Here is a 20,722-nt window from a genome sequence, read left to right as displayed (position 1 = left end):
ATGTCTGCAGCACCATAGATCCGGGTAAGCCCAGCATTTGCATCAGAGGCGGGGAAACGAGAAGGGGGGTTGGGGGGTCCTCTTAACCCCGCCCCTTTCCTCAGCCCTTCTCCACAGCTCGCTACTATCAACGCTACAGTGGAGGAAGAGGGAAAGGTTAAGGTTTCCTCTCTCCCCCATTTTTGAAGGAAGTTTGTGCAACTTTGTGCAAGCAGCAGATCCGTTAATCTTTTTTTTTTTTAAAGAGAGGAAAGAGCTGCGATGAACCTTTATGGCTGCTTACATTCACGCGTACACAAAACCTGACCTTCCTCCTATGAGGAGGCTCCTCGGTGGCGGGTGAAGCGTCACATCAGCAGCTGACTCACTCATTCATCCACAGTGATGTCATCACCTGTGGTTTGTGTACGTTCCTCTGGTCCTTTGACTGTACGTGAATAGAAGCACCTGAACCCCCCACGAGGGAAGATTCTCATCGGACACATTCATCAACAAGTCCCTACATCAGTGTTAATCTATTAATTATGCAAATGTTTTTGCAGGATCTTGCTAGACTGCTGTATATTTATTCATTTATTCTTTACAAACTTTAAACATGGTTAAAAAAAAGGTTTCTTTCCCCCAGGATCTTACGAAACTTTTGGATGAGGTCAAGAACCACTGAGTTGTTATGAATGAAAAGAAGGAGGAGTTTAACTTGGAATCCCTTCAGATTGTTGCAGTGCCGCTACGTGTCCTCGAACTCACCTAACGATAAAAGTGCTAAATTAATGTTGCTTTTTGTCAAATATTTCAGAGTAGAGACAAAGTCCCTCTGGAGCAGGAGATGTGTTGTCGTCTTCCTCCCGGAGCGAAACTGTTTGGTCTCAGTCTCACTGGCAAACAAAGATTTGCTGATGAGCTGAAAACCACCAAACTCATTTATATCAACAACTTAAACTGATTTCCTCTCTCTCTCTGTTCAGACTGTTTGTAACTTTTGTTCGTTGTTGTTTATTTGTCAGGCCGCAGGTATGACAGCAGGCAGGGCCGCCGGTGAGTCGTGTCTCCGTGTTGATTGGCAGGAATGAGTCTGGCTGAGTATCACTGGAAATCCGACTGGGATTCAATACAAGCTTCATTTGCATTTCCATCACACTGACTGAGAAAAGGTAATCTGCGTTTACATGCAAGTGCCAGGAAAACATTTGCACAGTGGCGGGAGAACGCAGAGCCCTTTTAGAATGACACACCTTTCCACACAAAGGAGCACAAACGGTTGAGATCCAGCCTCTGACTCGTCTGAACGCTGGAACAAAGTGAGTTATTGTTGACGTTCCTTAACAAAACACTGGAATATTTGGTCTTTTATAAAGGGTTCACAGCGCAGCGTCGCCGCGGAACAAGAGAGGAGAGGTCTGAGGTTAAAGAACCTCGCTGCTGCGAAACATTTCGATATCTAAACACCGAACGGGACAAAACCAGATGGAACCGTAGCAAAGATTAAGTGTGGTTTGTCTGGCGTGGACAACTGCTTTATGCTCTCAAGCAAGAAACAGGTCATAGTTCACCAACGTCTCATGCCCAGACAACACCAGGTCAAAATCATAACCCCCCCCCCCCCACCACCACCACCACCACCACCTCCACCACCTCCACCACTTCCCCGTCCAACATAACGATTGGTTTGATGATCGCTTGCTCGTCTTAATTACTCATCTCAGAGACCATCAGCATCCCTGGACATATTCAAGTTAATGAAACTGATAAGAGATGGACATCTGTTGTCAACTGGCCTCAGGTCAGACACACGCCCCCGATGTGTGTGTGTGTGTGTGTGTGTGTGTGTGTGTGTGTGTGTGTGTGTGTGTGTGCGTGCGTGCAATTCATGTCTTGAACTCACCAACGTGCTCCTTCACTGCTGCATCGCTAGTTTCATGATGTCATTTCTACCAGGTGGCCAGTAGGTGACGTTAGCTTCTAGCTAAATGTACGTGGCCGGCTCTTTCTGTGCTCTCAGGTCACAAAGAAGGGATGCAGGGTGGGAGGAAACACACTTATTTGTAAGTACTTGTAAGACAAAATACATTTTTGGGTGAAGTACCGCTGAAAACAGTTGAAGTAGCACATTCTTGGCTGCTGAAACGCAAGTTGGCAGTTAAAACGTTTCTCATGCTTTTACGTGCATTGCATGATTTTAATCACCAGACGGAGGTTTTTTTCAACCTAAAGTGGCCTTTTTTCACATTAAGAACTTAAAACCTTTCACTCGTGACTTGCGAGTTTGATTTTGTCTCACCTCTCGCTACGCGTCATCCAAAGTTTTAGCTTTTCTTTTCTCCCCTTCCCTCCGCAGCAATGAATTCTCAAGGACGGAGCGCTAAAAACAGCACAATCACTTTTTATTGTATGATAATATGTTCAAGTAAATGCAACATCTCACCCGTGTGATTTTGAATTCTTTCGCCCACGGAGCAACGATCACAGCCTCTAAGTCCTGTAACTTCACATCCTATAATTACACAGCGGGCCAACCCTCAATCTGCTATATTAGGAATATTTCATCCCTGCCAACCAGGAGAAGAAGAAAATGTTCTTCTTCTCTTCTTGAATTTCATCATTAAAACTCAGAGTTTTTTCTTTCCCCCTCAGCGGGGACATTGTTGCGTTAACAATGCTTAACACTAACAATAGCTTGCCCCCCCCCCCCCCCCAGCTTAACTTCAAGTACCCGCCATTGTCTTGTATTGTTAAAGTAGCATATGTGTGAGGATGGTAGAACAGGGTGGGATTTAGCCCTGCAGGTCACTCATGGAGTCTACAACACCCACTCGCTCGCCCGAGGAATACCAGGCACAATGCACTGGAGGAATTCAGATGGTTTTTAAGGAGCTGTCTGTGGAATTGTCCCCATGTGATATACTAGGGGGTGTCCTTATTCTCCCCACGACCTCAGTGACACAGCAAATCCCCAACCCTGACCTTTGACCTTTTCCTCCCATCTAGAAGAGAGAGAGAGAGAAAAAAAAACACATTCTGGGACCAAAATAGGACCACTCAACCAGCATGTAGGAGGACGCCATGCAGATGAGAGCATAAATAATTCACACCAGTGTTATTGGTCCCTGGGGATGTAAAACGCTGTATTCTGACACACCTCTCAAACACCAGAGAGCCAGCTGTACCTGCTGACAGGCTTCCCACGCCAAGCTCCATATCTGGATGTTATTACCCGTCTTCTCGCTTCCTTCCAGGAAAAGTCGCGTTATCTCAGACTATTAGATGTGATTGCAGGTCATGACCTGAACGCAGCTTCAAAATGACTGCTGTTCATGTTCAGAGAGCGAGTACTTTTCTAAAACCACGATGACGTAAACCACGTTTACATTACGGACAAGGAGAGCAGCAGAGATCCGCTTCAAACTAAACTTTAAGTGAAGTATTTACGGGACAAAAACACCTGAATCACCAGGCGACGCACAACCCTGGACTCACTAGCGGGTCAGCCGCTGCAGCACGTTGTGAAACACGGAGTTACACCGCCACCTGGTGTTTGTCATGTGCTACGACGGACTCAGGCAGGAGGTAAAAACTCATCGAGAAACGTTTGCATTCAAAAGTAGAAAAGTATTTTTTCTTCATTTCTCTCTTCTATTTTTTTTGTTGCCTTGCTACAACTCAGTTGTGTAACGCAGTAGGAACACGTATGTGGCCGAGTCATTATTTGCATTCTGGTATTCTTGTGCTAAAATCCAATAAATACATCTCTAAAAATGTGTGTGTGTGTGTGTGTGTGTGTGTGTGTGTGGGGGGGGGGGTGATCAAACAGCCTCTCTGAGGGGTTGTAGCGCCATCTGCACTTCTACTATTGTAGTGTGTACATTTACTGTGTGAACATGTATTTTATAAGCTCATTGTGTATTTTATGTGTAAAATCTTGATCTACGAAGTAACTCGTTGTCAAATGTGTGTGGTAGAGTATAATAACAACGCCCCCCCTTTAAAATAAACCTTACAGAAGCACAGAACAGAAGTTTTACATCAAAGTACATGAAAAACGTGAGTTTATTTCTGCTTTTGTGAGTTCAATCAAAGGATTTTTTTCTAGATAACCCCCCCCCCAAAAAAGGCATATTTTGTCTCTCAAAATAAACACAAATAGTTTTATTGGCTCACAAAACCGCAACCAACCTCCTCCGTCATCACTTCTTTGTGACACGGCAGATTATTCAATGACTTCCAGTAGATGGCGCCATTATAAGGTGACAGATAGCACTCTTCCCCTCAAAGTTGCAAAGTGGAGTGGTTGCTATGGTAGAGTATTTTTTCTGCCTTTCTGCAGACTTTAGGGACACATTGGTGTTATCTGAGTGTGAGTATTTCCTTTTTCTTCTAATTCCTCTTATTTTTACATTTTTATGCCACTTTTCAACCGGTAATGTTGAACATTTGGCGCTGCTTCTTTCACAAATTTGCTGATTTTTAACATAGAAAAGTATGAATCTATTTTATGAAATACGAGCGCAAACTGTTTTTACACTTCAATGAATAGAAAATATTAAACATTTCAAAAGTAAATGTGCTGTGATTCAACTGTGTAAAAAAACCCAACTAAGAACAGCCATTGTTGGGATTTAAACGAGTCAAACAAGGAAACGTACCTTCCAAGTCAGACTCACAATCAGAACCACATCATTTTTTTCATTTATTTATCATATCTTTGTTTTCAAAGCACTTTCCTTCCACTGTGGTATTTTACAGAAAAGTTTGGATCACCAAGGGAGGCCGGACTCAGTCTCTAACGCGAGGGATGTGACATCAGCACTTTGTTGGGTGGCGCATCAGTACCCAGACTGTGCAGCGTCAGGATAAGCTCAAAGTTTGCACTGTTTAAAGGAACGTAGCAGCTTTTGGGTCATTACTCTCATCGTTCATCATTTCTCGAGCCAGGAAAGCAGATCCAGTTCCACCTCTGGTGTCTGAGCTCGTTACAGCTCCAGACCCACGCAGAGGAGCTGGCTGCTAGTTAGCTTAGCTGCAATGAACGCTAGCAGTGGGGCAGTAGAGAAAGCTGTCTCAAAAGTCATCAAACACACTTTTTCTCCAAATCAGTCTCTGCCTGCGCAAACGAAACTACAGTAGGTTCTTGTTTGAAATTGACCATGAAAATGTCTAGATATCGTTATTTCACAGTCACATCCCTGGAACGACTGTATGTGCCAGGCGCAGCTGTTTGACATGGCATGTCAAATGCCCTGATTTTTTTGGGCAAATATAATGACTCTAACATATAATCTTGTGACTTTTTCTGAAGTGTTTTGCATGTAAATAGTTGAACACAACAGCAGTTCTATTCATGCTGGCAAAGACAGCTTTGGAGGAAAGTGTATCTGATGACCTTGGAGAAGTCTTTCTCTGCTGCCCTGCTGCTAGCGCTCCTCCTAGCTGGTGGGGGTCTGGAGCTCCAGAGTGCACAAAGACATGACCCATGACTCTAAACGTGATGGTCAGGTAAAAGCTGGCGTGTTTCTTCAAATGTCAGCTGTTTCTCTCTTGGTTCAGTTTCAACTGTTGTTCAAAGTGAGGTTGCACCAATGCGTTTCTTTTCTTACCGGGAGCAAACGTTTCACCACTGAGGCGCAGCACCAAGATGCTAGAAACAGAAACCAAAGAAGTCTCGTTCTGTCTCGCAAACTTAAATGATGGAAAACTCGGACCACCGGCTTCACCGTTGTGAGAAAGGAAAATATCCAGTAAAACGGATCGGTTACAATACTGCATGGTTTCAGGCATTGATTATTAGCATGATGATAGCGTGGCTGCCGCCTGAACTGTAACTTATGGCACCCAGCGTGTTTCTGACAGGGACACAAAGGAACTTTTACAGAAGAAACAACAATATTTTAACTTTACTGCTAGAGAACAAACATCCAGGGGGTCGCACTGCTTCGTTTTCCCATTTTCAAAACATGAAACTCCTTTGTTGTTGTTGTTGTTGCATGAAACAAACAGTTAAAGTATCGTCACAATCAAAGGCAGACAGGTAACGTCAGCAGGCCTTGCTTTTTCCTCTGCGCTTGCAGCTCTTCAACAGCTGATTGGTCTTTGCCGACTTTTTCAGTACAATTACAGTATCAATGTTTCACCTGGACACTTTTGGCCCAGATGTGGCCCAGATGTGGCCCAGATGTGGCCCAGAAGAGGCCTGGATGTAACTGGGATCATTTGAGCTGGAGGGCAACCACACTCAGACAGTGGGACTTCATCTAAGGACAAATGTGGGTCTTAAGAAATTGTAGAAAATTAAAAAGAAAAAAAAATGAATCACTTTACTTTATTTTTTACTTTAATCTCATATACACGTTGCATGCTTCATCTCTAGGATCTGCCGGTCACACAATTTCCTACAGCACCCGAAGTGGCTCATTGGAGCACGCGTTGGCCACGTCACAGCACTGACATGTGTGGAGGGTGATGACGTAGGCGGCGTAGTAGACTGGAGAAGTCAAAGGGAGAGACCCGAATCAGAAACAGACGACACCGGCGTGATGCTGTGAGGCGACCGGTTTCTCCTGGGTTAAAGGAAAATATCTGGATTTCTACATAGACTCCTATATTTGTATATTTCCACATTCAAGACACACACCGAGTCATTTGTTGTTCTGAGGACACGATGGCACGAGGAGAAGGTGCCGAGCAGTGCGCGGCGGGGCTGTTAACCGTTAAACCGGTAAATACCGAGATAAAAGCGGAGAAGGTAAGAGGGAGGGTTCCTATTTCTTATCATTTAGTTGATGAAGAGTGACGCTGAACACCCCGAGTGTGAGCCCCGCTTCCTCTCTGACGCCTCCGTTTGAATTTCACCCGGTTTGACCGTCTGTTCTTCTTCTGGCGGCCGCTCGTGAGATTCAGCGTACCGGTTTTAAAGGGACCACGTCTCCAAATGCGTGTCAGTCCCGAATAAAATGAAATTAAAAAACAAAACAAAACCCAAAACATTCCCGTGTCCAGCCTGTGGGAACCTACCGGGAGACGGTAACGTGGCCCTCAATGCCGCACGGTTCTTCCCTTTTCGTTTATTGAATTTAATAAACACATCTGTTTATTTGATTTATTTTTTAATATTTGCTTGGTGTACTGATATATTTCTATTTCTATATCTATCTATCTATCTATTTTTTTCTTTTTTTTAAACTTATTGTCGTGGGTAAAGAAAGTGAGAGGAAAAAACGAGACCAAAAGATGACATTTGTCCCATCATTCTGGTCCCAGACACACCCATCCTCCTCATTCTGATCCAGTAGTCATCTGGTGTACTGATCCTGATACCAGGTCTCTATTTTCTCCTTTGCATATTAATATTATCATTATTATTACAGTCATAGTTTGTTGTCATTATAATCGAGGTTACAGAACACCTCCTTTTTAATCAAAGTATTTATGAAAGATACACAAAAGGCTTTAGATTTCAGCTTTGAACTTCAATGTATTTGGGGTGTTTTGGTTGTTTCGTGGTGCAAGTTATGGAAAATGACAGCTCTGTGGGTGAAGTCCGCCATCTTCTCCCTCCATCTTTTAAACAGTCCTGTTTTATCTCACTTGCCTTCGCCCCTTGTGTGTTTTTATACTTGAACCCGTATTTGTCCCGTCGCAGCTTCTTTCCCCGCTGTTGTGCTTGTACAGTTACGCTCCAGATGAATGAAATACCTCAGCTTGATACATGAGTAACGTCAGGATCTGCACCGCATTCCGGTACAATCCCAACCTGATATCAAACCATCTTATGACTTGACCTCTCAATTTGATGAATTTGTCGTCAGTTACACAGCGTAGAAGTGATTCCCTGATGACTTTATCAAAGAAATGGCATCGCTCTTTACCTGGGAAATGCTTGCAATGTGAAAGCGAAGTTTTCTACAACAAGGGTTAGAATGACATGGGGTTAGCCAGAACATGGCTGTAGTTCCCATTTTGGTTCTTGAATGTGGCTTGGCTCTGGTTCACGAAGAGGATAGAATCACTTATTGATCTGTGATAAAGCAGCATTTTGCTCCTAACAGGGTCTGTAAACCCCCTTTGGGTGACCTCATCATCAGACCGTAGCAGGTGATTGGCCACGGCAGCAGGATGTGTCTGCTGACTCTTTACTACTCAGCATGAAATGTCACACTACCACCAACATCCAACTGAGACAGCCAATGGTTGCAGCTGCTGTGTGAACTCCAGTAACCTCACAGTTCCACGCCACTTTCCCCGACTGCAGCGTATCGGCTCCATCGCCGCTGGGATTTGTCTTTTAATCTGACATTCTCAGTAGTGGGGTGAGGGAATTCAGCCAATCCTAGTCCCTGGTGTGAACAGGTTGTGAGGAGCAGAGAGCAGTTGATGGTGAATTAAAGCGCATGGCTTCTCGTTCCCTCGGCTCACAGACCTCCTGAGAACATGAGCATGCAAACAGAGGGATGCACTAAATGTTTGAAAGTCAAAATAACACCGAATGTTTGCTCCTCTCTCCTCGCCTTCTAGCAAACGCACCAGAGAAGTCGTCTGTCTGTGTGCAACAAAGTGTGTTACGCCATCGGCGGGGCTCCCTACCAGATCACGGCCACCGCTCTCGGCTTCTTCCTCCAGATCTACCTGCTGGATGTGGCCCAGGTGATTCACAGCCTCGTTACTGATTGCATTTTCACCCAGAAGGAAATAAAAATAAAGTAAAAAGCTTTTTAAAATATATTTCCCAATGCTGGAAAATTTTCTTTGCTATTCTTTAAAGTCGGATCCATTTACCTGTGTTTTTTTTTTCTTTTCTTCTTACTGATAAGCTTCAAGGCGAAATGTGGCATCCGCGTCCGGCAAAGTATCATTTTAATAGTCTTCATCTGGCTGGAGCCGTCAAGCGTGTTAATCCCAGCTCCCGCTGCTTTGCTTTGTTACTCAATTAGCCAGTCGGAGCTTCCCACTGAACGCAGGACAAGCTCGGATAAAGAAGTTAAATACTGCCTTGTTTTTAAAGTAATACTTCACCCAAGTAGTATTTTTTTTTTTTTTTGCCTTTCAAGCACACAAAAGCATCTTCTCCTGCTGCATCAGTGTTTGGAGATTACTGAGCACACAACTGGGATTAGACCTGACGATGAGAGTTCGTTAACGTGTGTTTTCGGAGAGTCTAGCTGTTATATGTGGACGTCTCTTTCTGCATTCTGAGGTAACAATGAAGAGATGGAAAGGCCCCCCCCCCCCCCCAAAAAAAACCTCCTTTGTGAGCTCAAGACGTTTGTTTTTGAGTCCTTGAAAGGTAAAAATATGTGAGGTAACTGACAGTGTTTTATCCTTCACTAAAAGCCTTGGATATTTTTAACCGTCGGCCATGTTCAGGAGTCTGTCTCAGCCTCTTTGTTGGGGGTTCATGTCTCATCTGCTCCTCTTCCCCTCCCGTCTTCCTCCAGTTGGATCCTTTCCACGCCTCCATCATCCTGTTCGCGGGCCGGGCCTGGGATGCAGTCACAGACCCAACAGTGGGCTTCCTGGTGAGCCGCAGCAGATGCACCCGCATCGGCCGCATGATGCCGTGGTAGGTGTCCCCCCGCAGCATGCGTGTTTCAGGACGGGCTCACAACGGAGCCTAAACAGTTTAAATGAATACTGGAAATGAGAAACGTGAGGCGCCTCAAGACTCTGGAGAGCCGCTGTGGCGGAGCTTTGCCCCAATGGTGGTTGCTCAGAGGTGGAAGAGCTCCTAGATCAAATCCACCATGGTGCTGGTTGGAGTTATAGGGACTGAAGTTGGGGAAACTGGGCCGCTATCATGTTACAAATGGGGTTGCTTCCATTTTTTTATGGAGTTACTCAGCGCCGTCTTACCCAGAGAAACTAGCATCACTCCTGCCTGACTTTAGCATCAGCGCACCGGTTTTTTTTTGTAGTAATTTTTCCATCCGTCTGCCTTCGCTGCTCGTTGATCTAAAGCCCTACAGAACCCAGAGGTGAATTCTCTCATCTCCTCACACATTGGTGTCTTGAACTCTTGCTCGTCTTGCTGACGGTTTTTCTCCGTCATGCATCACTTCTTTGTGACCCCAGAACGCAGAGAGAAACTCATGTACTGTTGCGACTTCAATAAAACAAGAGAGTGTTGTGTGTGTGTGTGCGCGCGTGTGTGTTTGTGATGAAACTGAAATATGTGTACTGGATGTTAATGTATGAAAAACTGGTTCAGAAACCATTGTTCCCATTATACACTTTGAACAAAAGTGTATGTGAGTGTTTAATTTCTCCCGTGGTGTCACAGATATCTTGAGCTCTGTTGTGTATGTAAATCTGAGATGCCGGCTGTGAGCCACGTTGTGGGGGAGGAGGCTTTACCGGCTTGGGCTGGGATTGGTCCAACCCACAACACACCATGAGCTTTGAGCCAATAGGGATGTGTCTGTTTGATTTCCTCTGTGGTTTGTGTGTGTGTGTGTGTGTGTGTGTGTGTGCGCGTGTGTGTGTGGTGGGGTAAGGTCAAGTTGCATGCTTGGTTGAAACAATAAAACCTTTTTTTAAACGAACCAACATGTACGTGATCGACCGTGGAATGTCTCATGATGAATAACAGCAGACAAATAATAACAACACACTTTACAACATCCAAGGTCACCAAAAAGAGAAGGTTTCACTCTGGGAACATTGTATATGAAGATGTTGCTGCAGGGCATCAGAAAGTCACATTTCCCATGACAATGGAACACATTTTTACAAAGCTCACAGGTTTGGATTTTGACACATTGTTCTGTGGTGTATCTTCTAAATGCGGGCGTTCAGAAAGTTCAAGGTGATTTCCTTGAAGACCTCTGAATGTGACTCATACAGAGACTGTTTTTAGTTGGGTTTTTTTCAGTCACATGTCTACCAGTCAGTCTGACATCTTGCTGTCAGCTAGAGTACGATGAATGTGCTTTAGTGGACTGGAGTCAGGCTTTGGAGAGAGAGATTTCAGAAGATACTACAGCGGTTGCAGATGTTCACGATTTTTTAAATTCCCCAAAAATATGAGGTGCCATCTTGACTTGCAGCCAAACAACAATTCAGAACGCAAAGGTTTTTAGTTCTCAGTCTCAGCAGCAAATTCTCAGCTATGAGATCCTGCAGGCGTAAAGGAATGACACACTGCAGTTATGAATCACTAAAATGGTTCATTCATTCATCCGTCACCTCGCTGATGTGAGGTGCCAGACATCAGACATCTGCTGAGGTCCGGGGTTTCGTTAAGCGACAAGACAAAGTGCCAACAAACTCACGCCGCTAACATTTTTTTTTTCTCAACTCCCAATTTCCTCAATGCAACAAACAGGAGGTCAAACCAATTCACTTTTTAAAAACAGTCAAAAATGGGTTTCCAGAGCATTGCTAGTTTTCGAAGTGGTCGATTTCTTTTGCCACAAAGGTGACAAACAAATTATGACAAATTCCACTCGAGCTCTAACAAGCCAGTTACAGCGACGTGCATCTCTAGTTGCAGTTCGCTCCTCAAAGTTTTCACCATTTACAGCCGATGTGGAGCAGGTACAAGAACAAACGCACGTATTGAAACTCATCGTCCGGTGTGAAATAAAGGCTGAAGTCAAATCCAACCCGTAAGCCCTCCTCCACCCGTTTGTTCCCAGGATCCTCCTCTCTACTCCCTTTGCTGTGCTGACTTACTTCCTGATCTGGTACGTGCCTCCGTTTGAGGAAGGGAAGGTCATCTGGTACTTGGTTTGGTACTGCCTCTTCCAGTCAATGCAGACGGTAGGTACCTCATGTGACGCCCTCCAGTTCTCGGTTCCCCTCATTAACTGTAAGTGTGTTTACACACACTGTTAAAGGGGAACTTCAGTGAGTGATGGGGGGGGACGGGACATTTTTGAAATCGCTCCAGCATGAAGCAAGAGCAGATCACACTATGATAAAACCCAACAGGCAATTGTCAAATTACAGGCTTTTGTAATTCTTTTTGTTTATCTGACTAACACTACAAATCATCTTCCCTGACCATCATGTAAACTCACTGTGGGCGTTTTGCAGTGCTTCCACGTGCCCTACTCAGCCCTCACCATGTTCATCAGCAGCGAGCAGAGGGAGAGGGACTCCGCCACCGCCTACCGTATGTCAGCTCTCCTCTGTGATCGGTTCTCTTGACGCGCTCGTTGCTGCTGGCGGCTCAAGTTCAACTCCTCTTTGCCTCTCAGGTATGACAGTGGAGGTGCTCGGCACAGTTTTGGGCACCGCCATCCAGGGGCAGATAGTAGGCGGAGCCTCGGCTTGTCCTTCTGAGCCTGATGACCCAGAGGTCAGGAACATCTCTAGAATGAACACATCCAGTGTTTCACTAGATGAGACGGTGAGGACTCATGTGATCTTGAGGGTCTTTGGTTGGTTAAATGTCTCACACCTGCTGCACTTCGCTGCTATGCTAAGTGAGGATCACGGAAGCAGCAACACATCTGATTCTGTTCAAGCCAAATTTGTCGTCTCGGTCCTCAGAAACGAGCCTACTTGGTTGCCTCCGGGGTCATCTGCATCCTCTACGTCCTCTGTGCTGGAATCCTGTTTCTGGGTGTAAAAGAGCAAAAAGGTTTGAATCTGTTGAATCATTTGTTTTTTTTATAAATATTTAAAGTTGAAGCGTACACTTCAGGTACCATTTAGAATCCGATTACTTCTGTTTTGGTGTCAACTTCTTTCCTACATTCTCCATGTTGGATTTAGAGAGCGAGCGTAAGAAGACCCCCCCACTTACGTTCCGCCATGGCCTGTGGCTGGTGATAAGTCATGAACCCTACATCAAACTGGTCATTGGATTTCTCTTCACCTCTCTTGCCTTTTTGGTAAATTCATGTCTTTTATTGGATATTTAATTTTAGGAGGGCACATTCAAGTGTAACTTGTTTAAAATGACTAAATCTTTCACAGCTACTGGAGGGAAACTTCGCCCTGTTCATCAAATACGCTCTTGGACATAGGAAAAACTTCCATAATATTCTCTTGGTGGTCATGGTGAGTGTTTCTCTTTTTTCCTCTGAGCAACTCTGAGGTTCCCTGTATGTCAGGGGAGGTCACCCCTCCAATATGCAGCAGGAAACGGGTCATGTTCGTGGTTTGCGGCCATCTATCGGAGGCTTGGCACAGCAGCTGAAAGGCCATATTTTCAGGGTGAGAGGAGGTGTTGTTTGGGCCTCTGGGAACCTGTCTCCTAGTCACACACTCGCTCCACATTCTCAGGAGATCTGCGGAGAAGCAGGAACACAGTGCAGCTTTTGTTGCTCAGGCGATTCCTCGCTGCCTCCATGGGAACTGCCAACACTGATCCTGCACCCTCCTTTGCATCCTCCTCCTGCTTTCTGCTCTGGTGCCTTGATTAGGAGTGGAAACAATTTTCAGGCCCCATGTATCATGTCCAGTGAGGTGGGAGTTATTAAGGGGGGGAGGACGGAAATATTTTCCACTGTATTTGCTCACCATTGTTGCCGAGGTTGTGTCTCAGCCTGCTGCTGAGACCTCAGTGGCCAGCTTCTTCTTGTGTATGGCTGTCCTCGGATGAATGCGTGTGGCAAGACGTCAAAGGTCGTTTGCCCCCTGCGGTGTCAAACCCAGCACATTGTGGCGTTGACCCCTCTCCCCCTCCTCCAGTGCTTATTTCATTCTTTCTGGTTCCCACAGTTTTGTACATCCTCAATGAAGCAGTGTAGATCATTTCATCATCAGTATCCTCAAAGGAATAGCCAGTGTTTGAGATGAGATGAGGTCATTCTCCTGTAGGCTTAGGCATCTTTTTTAATATAATGGAAATGTACCAAGAAAACTGGCTCCTTAAACAAAATGTCGGGGAACTGTGTTCACCTCTCATTCTCTTACTTGTGTGTGTTAAATATCATAGAAGTACTGATGATTGTACGTCCCATTTTTTTTTCCAGCTCTCGGGGTCTCTGACCATCCCCTTGTGGCAGTGGTTCCTGACCCGGTTTGGGAAGAAGACCGCAGTTTACGTGGGCATCTCGGTGAGTGTCAGATGTCTTAGTTCTTGTTTTGTCCGACCAGAGCAGAATGACAAATCACCTCATATTTGAGAGGTCAGAACCAGAGAGATGAGTGTTGACGCTGATGAATGCTTGGTGTCCTAAAAGAGTCTTTTGGAGGGGGTGTGTTGTTCTGGCAGTGACTGACAGCCTTTTGCCTGTCCATAGTGGGCCGTGCCCTTCATGATCCTCATCGTCTGCATTGAGAGCAACCTGATGGTTTCCTACATGGTGTCGGTGGCTGCAGGCGTGAGCGTGGCGGCGGCCTTCCTCCTGCCCTGGTGAGCGCTCCCTCATTCAGGCGCTCCTTCCCTGGATGCATGTGCTGACAGGTGTGTTGCTGGTGGATGACTTCTGATGTTTCTCTCCTAAATTGTGTGTCGGTGCCCACACAGGTCAATGCTTCCTGACGTAGTAGACGACTTTAAGGTTAATAACCGAGACGTCCATGGTCACGAAGCCCTCTTCTGCTCCTTCTATGTGTTCTTCATCAAGTTTGCATCGGGAGTATCCCTGGGTATTTCTACCCTCAGTTTAAAGTAAGTTTGTTAAACATAATCCATATCATTTATAGCATTTTTTTGCTTTTTACCTTCCTTGTTATGAATATTTTGTTTATACGTTCCAGACAAGGCAAGAGTTCACAGACTTTTTGCGCTAACATTATGTGTGCTTAACCCAGCAGTCATGTGGTCAGCAATCACTTAATCCATCCGCTGACATTGCCACAGTATACCCGCCTCAGCTCAACATTCTATCTGCATTTTTCTGCAGATTTGCGGGCTATGAATCGGAGAGCTGCTCACAACCTGAGGCGGTTAGTTTAACCCTGAAGGTGCTGGTCTGTCCCGTGCCAATAGCTCTCATTGCTGTGGGGCTGTTGATATTGAGATCTTACCCCATTGATGAGAAAACGAGGCAGCGCAACCGACAACTCCTACAAAAAATGCTGTAAGTGAACACAAAAGTGCACACAAAAGCACTTTGAGAGTTTAGAGAGACAAATGAGATGCTAATATGACTGAGTTTAGCCGGTGATGATTCGCGTCGGGACGCCAGGTTTTTGTGTGTGACTCTCTGCTCTTTTCCATCCTGAATTAGTTACTCTGAAGCAGATTCTGATTCTGAAACTTCAGCACTTGGAAGTAACGTGTAGCAGCGGAAGACGAGCCAACAACCGCGGTTTCTTCACGCTGTCGAGAAGGACAAGACCACCGGCCACCAGCACTCACAGACGGGGGACCACGGACCACACTGCTGCCCTGCTTCTCCTGTGATCTTATGTCTCCCTCTAGTGGCCGGAGAATGTCAGCGAGCAAAGTCTGGAGGCTTTTTTGTGTTGTTCTCCAACTCCAATCAAGTATCCACTGCACAGAAACACCACAGTTTATCATGTCATTGCTCCTTATTTATTTTTCTAGCTGTTCCATTAATTTTATGCACTATATTTACAGAAACCCTTAAATACAAGTAGGGAAAACACTGGTGATCCATTTCCCAAATCAGATCTAAATTGTTTTTTTCCCTCCTCTTTATGACTTTGAGGTGAAAGAAGAAGGATCATTTCTCTACATGTCTGTAATTATGTATTTAGATAAGAATCAAAGACATGGGATCGCCAACATTGTTCTGTCAGGGCTGGAGGTTTTCACAGGTCCCAGTCCAGGTTAAATCCAGGATGAGGCCTGTTCTGTAACTGCTAATTTTTCCAACACTGTAACACCTGAGTGGATCCTAAAAGATCCAGTCACGATCAGACGAACGCTGCTGCTCAGGAAGACGCAGGAGATTACCAATGCTAGCAGGCTACCAATGTTTGCAGACTACCAAAGCTGGGAGATTGCCAATGCTAGCAGACCACCGATGCTAGCAGGCTACCAATGCTAGGAGATTACTTGTGCTTTCGTTCCAAAGTGCAAACAGTGGGAGTTATGTTACTTATTTTAGATGCAACAGAGGCTCAAAACTATTCCACTTAGGCCAGGAGGATGATTTTATAAGCACGACTGTCAGGTACCAGAGGAGGAAACCAATCTAAATTAGGCTTTGACATAGAAGTGAAAAACTAGAACAGCAGAACCTCTTGAAACTATTATGAGTACAAGAAAAGACAAGGTTCTTGGGAAGAGGCCTTGGATTAAACTATTAGGTCCAGATCAGCTCTGTTTTAGTGCATTTTCCTTTCTATTTAGGCTCAAGCATTTTTTTTTTTTTGCACCTGATGAAGACCTCTGGTCAGGGCTGTCAGTCAAACCCTCACGTGTGGGTGCTGACTCAGAGCTTGTGATTTCTAGTATTGCCCACAAAGTGATGAGGTGCTGGTTCACCATCACTGCTCTCCAGACGAGATGCTCTTGTTTAAAGATGGCACATCAGCGCATCGATTGGATGGAGTTGTGCTACAGTACAAGCTCTACTTTTTGGGGTTTTACCTGCAAATACACAAAGTGTACTTGAATTGTCTCAAGGGCAGAAGTACCTCCTGGACCTTGAGAGTGACTGATACAAACACAGCTTCTGTGAGTCGCTGTACGGGGATTCTGTTGAACTTGTTTACTCGGTTTATATTGTTGTTGTTGTTGATGTTGAGTTCTCCTCCATGTGCTTTAACATGTCAGCCCATCTCCACCAGGCGAGCACCTCCTGCATCTAGCATGTTCAAGAAGAACACTTTATTTAAGATGTATTTATGTCCAAGGAGGAGTTTTCCCATGAAAGGACGTGTATGGTAATTTATTTACAGTTCATTTTGGTATCATAATTATTAAAGCCTATAACAAGAAGATTTTTTTCTTTTTTGAAAATAATTTATTAGGATTTTAAACAGCTAAACGAGTCGTTATGGTAGATAACTCAGATCTTTACTGGGTAAACAAAAAGAACCATCAAATCTCAGTATATGCCTGCAGAGTTTTCATTTTTATAAATCTGGACATGCACCAAGTGAACTGATGCACTTTCTTCTCGGTATGTGCGGCGTTCCTACGCTGCTGTGGTTGTGTAAACTTTTTTTTTTTTTTTTAATTTTGGTGATGATGAGAAAGAGAAATCAAGAGATTACAGTAAATGCTAAAACTGTGTGATTTTAACTGTAAATAAAGTTTGTCAAAACAGAAAAACCTATTGTTTTCCAAAAAGTTATTTCCACTGTGCGGCTGTTGGATAAGAGACGCGCGTGTTTCAGAAGAGGCGCAGCAACCAAGAACCTTGAGGCGACAGCTTGGGTTAGTGTTTGTCACGACCACTGTGCTGGACGTCTGGTTGGTGTCGGTCCAGGCTGTCCCGGGTCAAGTGGAGCAGGGACATCAACCGCGTCACCAGATTAGCATCATGAGAACTTTGGCTTCACAGCTTCCCACCCAGACAGCAGGTGGAGCCTCTGATGCTTGTAGCTGGGCCCAAACATCTGGATTGCAAGGCCGTAGTGAAGGGCGATGTAGACGGACTGCTAGAGTACTAGACTGGAGTACTAGAACAAGTAGAGTACTAGAACTCTCCAGGAGTGATAGAAGCAATATTTGGAATCACTGAATCCCACGTGAACTGTTGTCAAATAACTGACTTCAGTCTAAGAGCTGTGAAATTGAAGCATTTGAAGGAAATAAGATTCCTGATTCTTGGGCTGTGTTTTAATGATTTCTGTGTGATGAATGTCCTTGGATGATTATTTCTGTTGGCGCTTCTCTTCTGATAGAGAAACCTTAAGAGTAGATTTGTGACGTGTATGACCGTCATATTTGTAATAGAGGAGCAGCAGATTGATAGTTGAAACTAGAATTCCTGCCGCTGCCCTACGACTATGCCGCCCTCTGCTGGCAACGGAGTGTAAGTGCATCTTCAGATGATCATACAGGGATTGAAAATGCAACATGAATTTCCTCCCTGAACTTAATCATTCTCTTACTGATTCAGACACTTGTACTTATACCAACTTAAGTATACGGATTCCTGATTGATTGACAGGTCTTGATTATCTTGATTTCATGTCATGAGCATATCTCAACAACACTCAGCCTTTCGTGTGAATGTCCTGACACAAAGTAAAAACTTTAAAAACAATAGTACACACAAATATTTTCCATTACAGTATTTCCATGGTCACAAACAGCATGTTGTGTAAAATACTCTTTCTAATCAATACCGTGGTTGATCTTGGAGTTGTGATGTGAATACCACATCAGGTACCATGAGGCGATGCTTCTATTCATGCTGCTCACTGCAGCAGACAACACACGCCGCTGTGATGGAGGTGACGAGCTGCTGGTGACCTTCCTCCATCATTTGACTGAGAGAACTGAGAAGAAAACGCGGCACGTTTGTGACGAATGATTCAGAGCTTCATTTTTTATCTCACTGCTATTTTTGTTTCACCGGCTGCAAGCAGACAGAACGCAGAACAAGTCAGGAACAGCTGTTTTGTTGTTGTTGTTGTTGTTTTTAGCTTCAGCTCCAAGAACCGTGTGAGGAACTGAACAGTACTCATGTCTTGCAACTTTGGTCGATATCTTGTGGAATTTTGTGCCACATATGAAGTTAATTATTAATTATAATCCCTTTAATACTAATATTTAATCAAGCTTCTGCACAACAAGTTCATATAATGAAGGCGGCACGGTGGTGCAGTGGTTAGCACTGTCGCCTCACAGCAAGAAGGTTTAGAGATCGAGTCCTGGCTCGGGCATCTTGGGCGGCATGGGTGTCTAGCAACCAAAGAGTCGTTGGTTCGATCCTCGACCCCAGTGACCATGTCGAAGTGTCCATGAGCAAGACACTGAACCCCTAATTGCTCCTGATGAGTAGGTTGGCCCCCTTGCATCCTCCACCATCAGTGTGTGTGAATGAGATGACCCTGTAAAGCGCTTTGAGTACCGCTAAGGTAGAAAAGCGCTGTATAAAACTGGGTCCATTTGGAGTTTGACGTTCGACTTGTCCAGGTTGAACCTCACCCGTAAAAAAATCTATTTTTCCACTGTTTTACAGCCAGAAGAATCATTATGGAGCACCTGACTTCATGGTCTACGCTTCAGTTGGACCAAACTTTGTCTCATGGAGGGCTTTTAAAAAAAAGAAGTCTTTTTCATATTCATATTCCACCAAATTTGGTGACCAGGCCCTCAGCGCAAACATACCTGTCACTGACTGCAGACATTTGACATACATGTTCTTCTTCTGTCGTTCCGTTCACGCCGTAGTTCTTCCTCTGTGTGGTTTGAGGACTTCTGCGCCCAGAGGAACTGAATGAAGGAATTAAAGGAAACGCGTGTGCCGACAGACGGTGAAGTATTAAATGACTTGTCAAAGTACACAGACATCGACGCAGACAAATGTTTCCAAACTTTTTCTCCAAAAAATTTAATTGCAGAATTATTTACACTGGATGACGCCTTCTTAGCGATGACCAAACTACTCAAAGAGGCAAAACCTTTCGATAGCTCAGCGAGGAAATCATGGAGGGAAAAATGCAAAATGTGGTAACAAAAATAACTCAGTGACACGTCTGGAAGTATATCGCATGAAAATAACAAACACGGAGGAATGCATGTGTGACAAACAAACAAACAAGCATAAATAAATAAATAAATAAATACCTAAAAAAATGTACATCTGTGAGACAGCGTTCTAATTTTAACAAAATAAATACATAAATAAATAAATAAGCCTACATTCAGAATCAGTATTTCGCATGCCATCATATCAGCTTATAAAATAAACATGAGAAAGTAAAAATGAGGACAAAACATGAGCAAGAGCAGAAAATAGTTGTCTCAGTGAAGCATATTATATATATATATTTATATTTATATATCTATATAGATTTCTTTACAAATAATGAATATTTGGCATTATATTCATCCTCACTATAGATATGATATACAAGAGATGAAAATAGTTTTAGCTAAACAACTACCTTGTTCATTTTGTCTAGTAGTTAAGAGTTGTTTCACATTCCAAGTTCTAGGAAGTGTCCTGTATCAGTGAGTCCACAGCATGAGTACCAAAAACGTTCTCCTTCGTCACATCCTGGGTTCTCCAGTTCATCGACAGTCGTACCGGAAGTGAGGAGGCCACAGAACGATTCGCTTACACAGAACAGATGAGGAGTTTGGCAGAAGAAGTGGGAGGGAGAGAAGATGGCACTTGGTCAGTGACGTGAATGGCTGCCCTCGTGACTTTTAATGGAACTCTGATGGAATGTTCTGCTCTTGAATATTAAATCCCCCCCGGTTCTCACCACACGCACCCGAGCTAACTCGCCCGCTGAAGGCCCTTCACACACAAACAGCCTGGGCTGAACCCAGAGAGACTTTTACCTGGACGATAAACACTGGACAGGCAGTTTAAAAGGAAATCTTTTTTCACTGGGAGCCATTTGAGCAGAGAGCTTTCGAGAACCGTTCTCTCAGGAGTGAATCCAACTAAACGTATGATTTCCAGCAGCACAGCTCTTACCTCTACATTTACCAAAGAGTCTCTATTGATTCTTTTGACTTCTGCCTCCCGTCTCGCTCTATTTGAAATGATCTCTTCAGAAAAAAAAAGTAAAAATAAATAAATAAAATGGCCGAGTGGCAATAACACGAAGACGAACTGGAAGGTGATGGGTACACTTCATTTTTTTGTTTTTCTGTTTCACCAGCCGGGTGGAGACTGATGGAGGCAAATACGTGTCGTGCTGTCGTTTAAGTTCCGCACTAAAGGTCACGGTT

The 20,722-nt window shown here is 44.3% G+C and overlaps 1 protein-coding gene across 1 annotated transcript; it reads left to right on the top strand.

Moving 5' to 3' along the window:
* The first annotated feature begins 6,433 nt into the window (after nt 1-6,433).
* LOC147246806 (sodium-dependent lysophosphatidylcholine symporter 1-B-like) lies at nt 6,434-17,224 on the top strand. The gene is made up of 14 exons (XM_086182997.1): nt 6,434-6,736; nt 8,506-8,634; nt 9,426-9,550; nt 11,625-11,748; nt 12,025-12,103; nt 12,189-12,340; nt 12,484-12,574; nt 12,709-12,827; nt 12,913-12,996; nt 13,914-13,997; nt 14,184-14,296; nt 14,411-14,554; nt 14,790-14,966; nt 15,117-17,224. The coding sequence occupies exons 1-14, from the start codon at nt 6,653-6,655 to the stop codon at nt 15,169-15,171; spliced, it is 1,560 nt and encodes a 519-aa protein (XP_086039123.1). The 5' UTR covers nt 6,434-6,652; the 3' UTR covers nt 15,172-17,224.
* Nucleotides 17,225-20,722: the final 3,498 nt, after the last annotated feature.

This window comes from Aulostomus chinensis, chromosome 17 (genome assembly GCF_037954235.1).
Source record: "Aulostomus chinensis isolate RoL2024-O1b breed Wild chromosome 17, RoL_Achi_v1.0, whole genome shotgun sequence".
NCBI lineage: Eukaryota > Metazoa > Chordata > Actinopteri > Syngnathiformes > Aulostomidae > Aulostomus > Aulostomus chinensis.
Note: the sequence above shows the minus strand (reverse complement) of the source record. Positions and strands in the feature narration are given on the sequence as shown.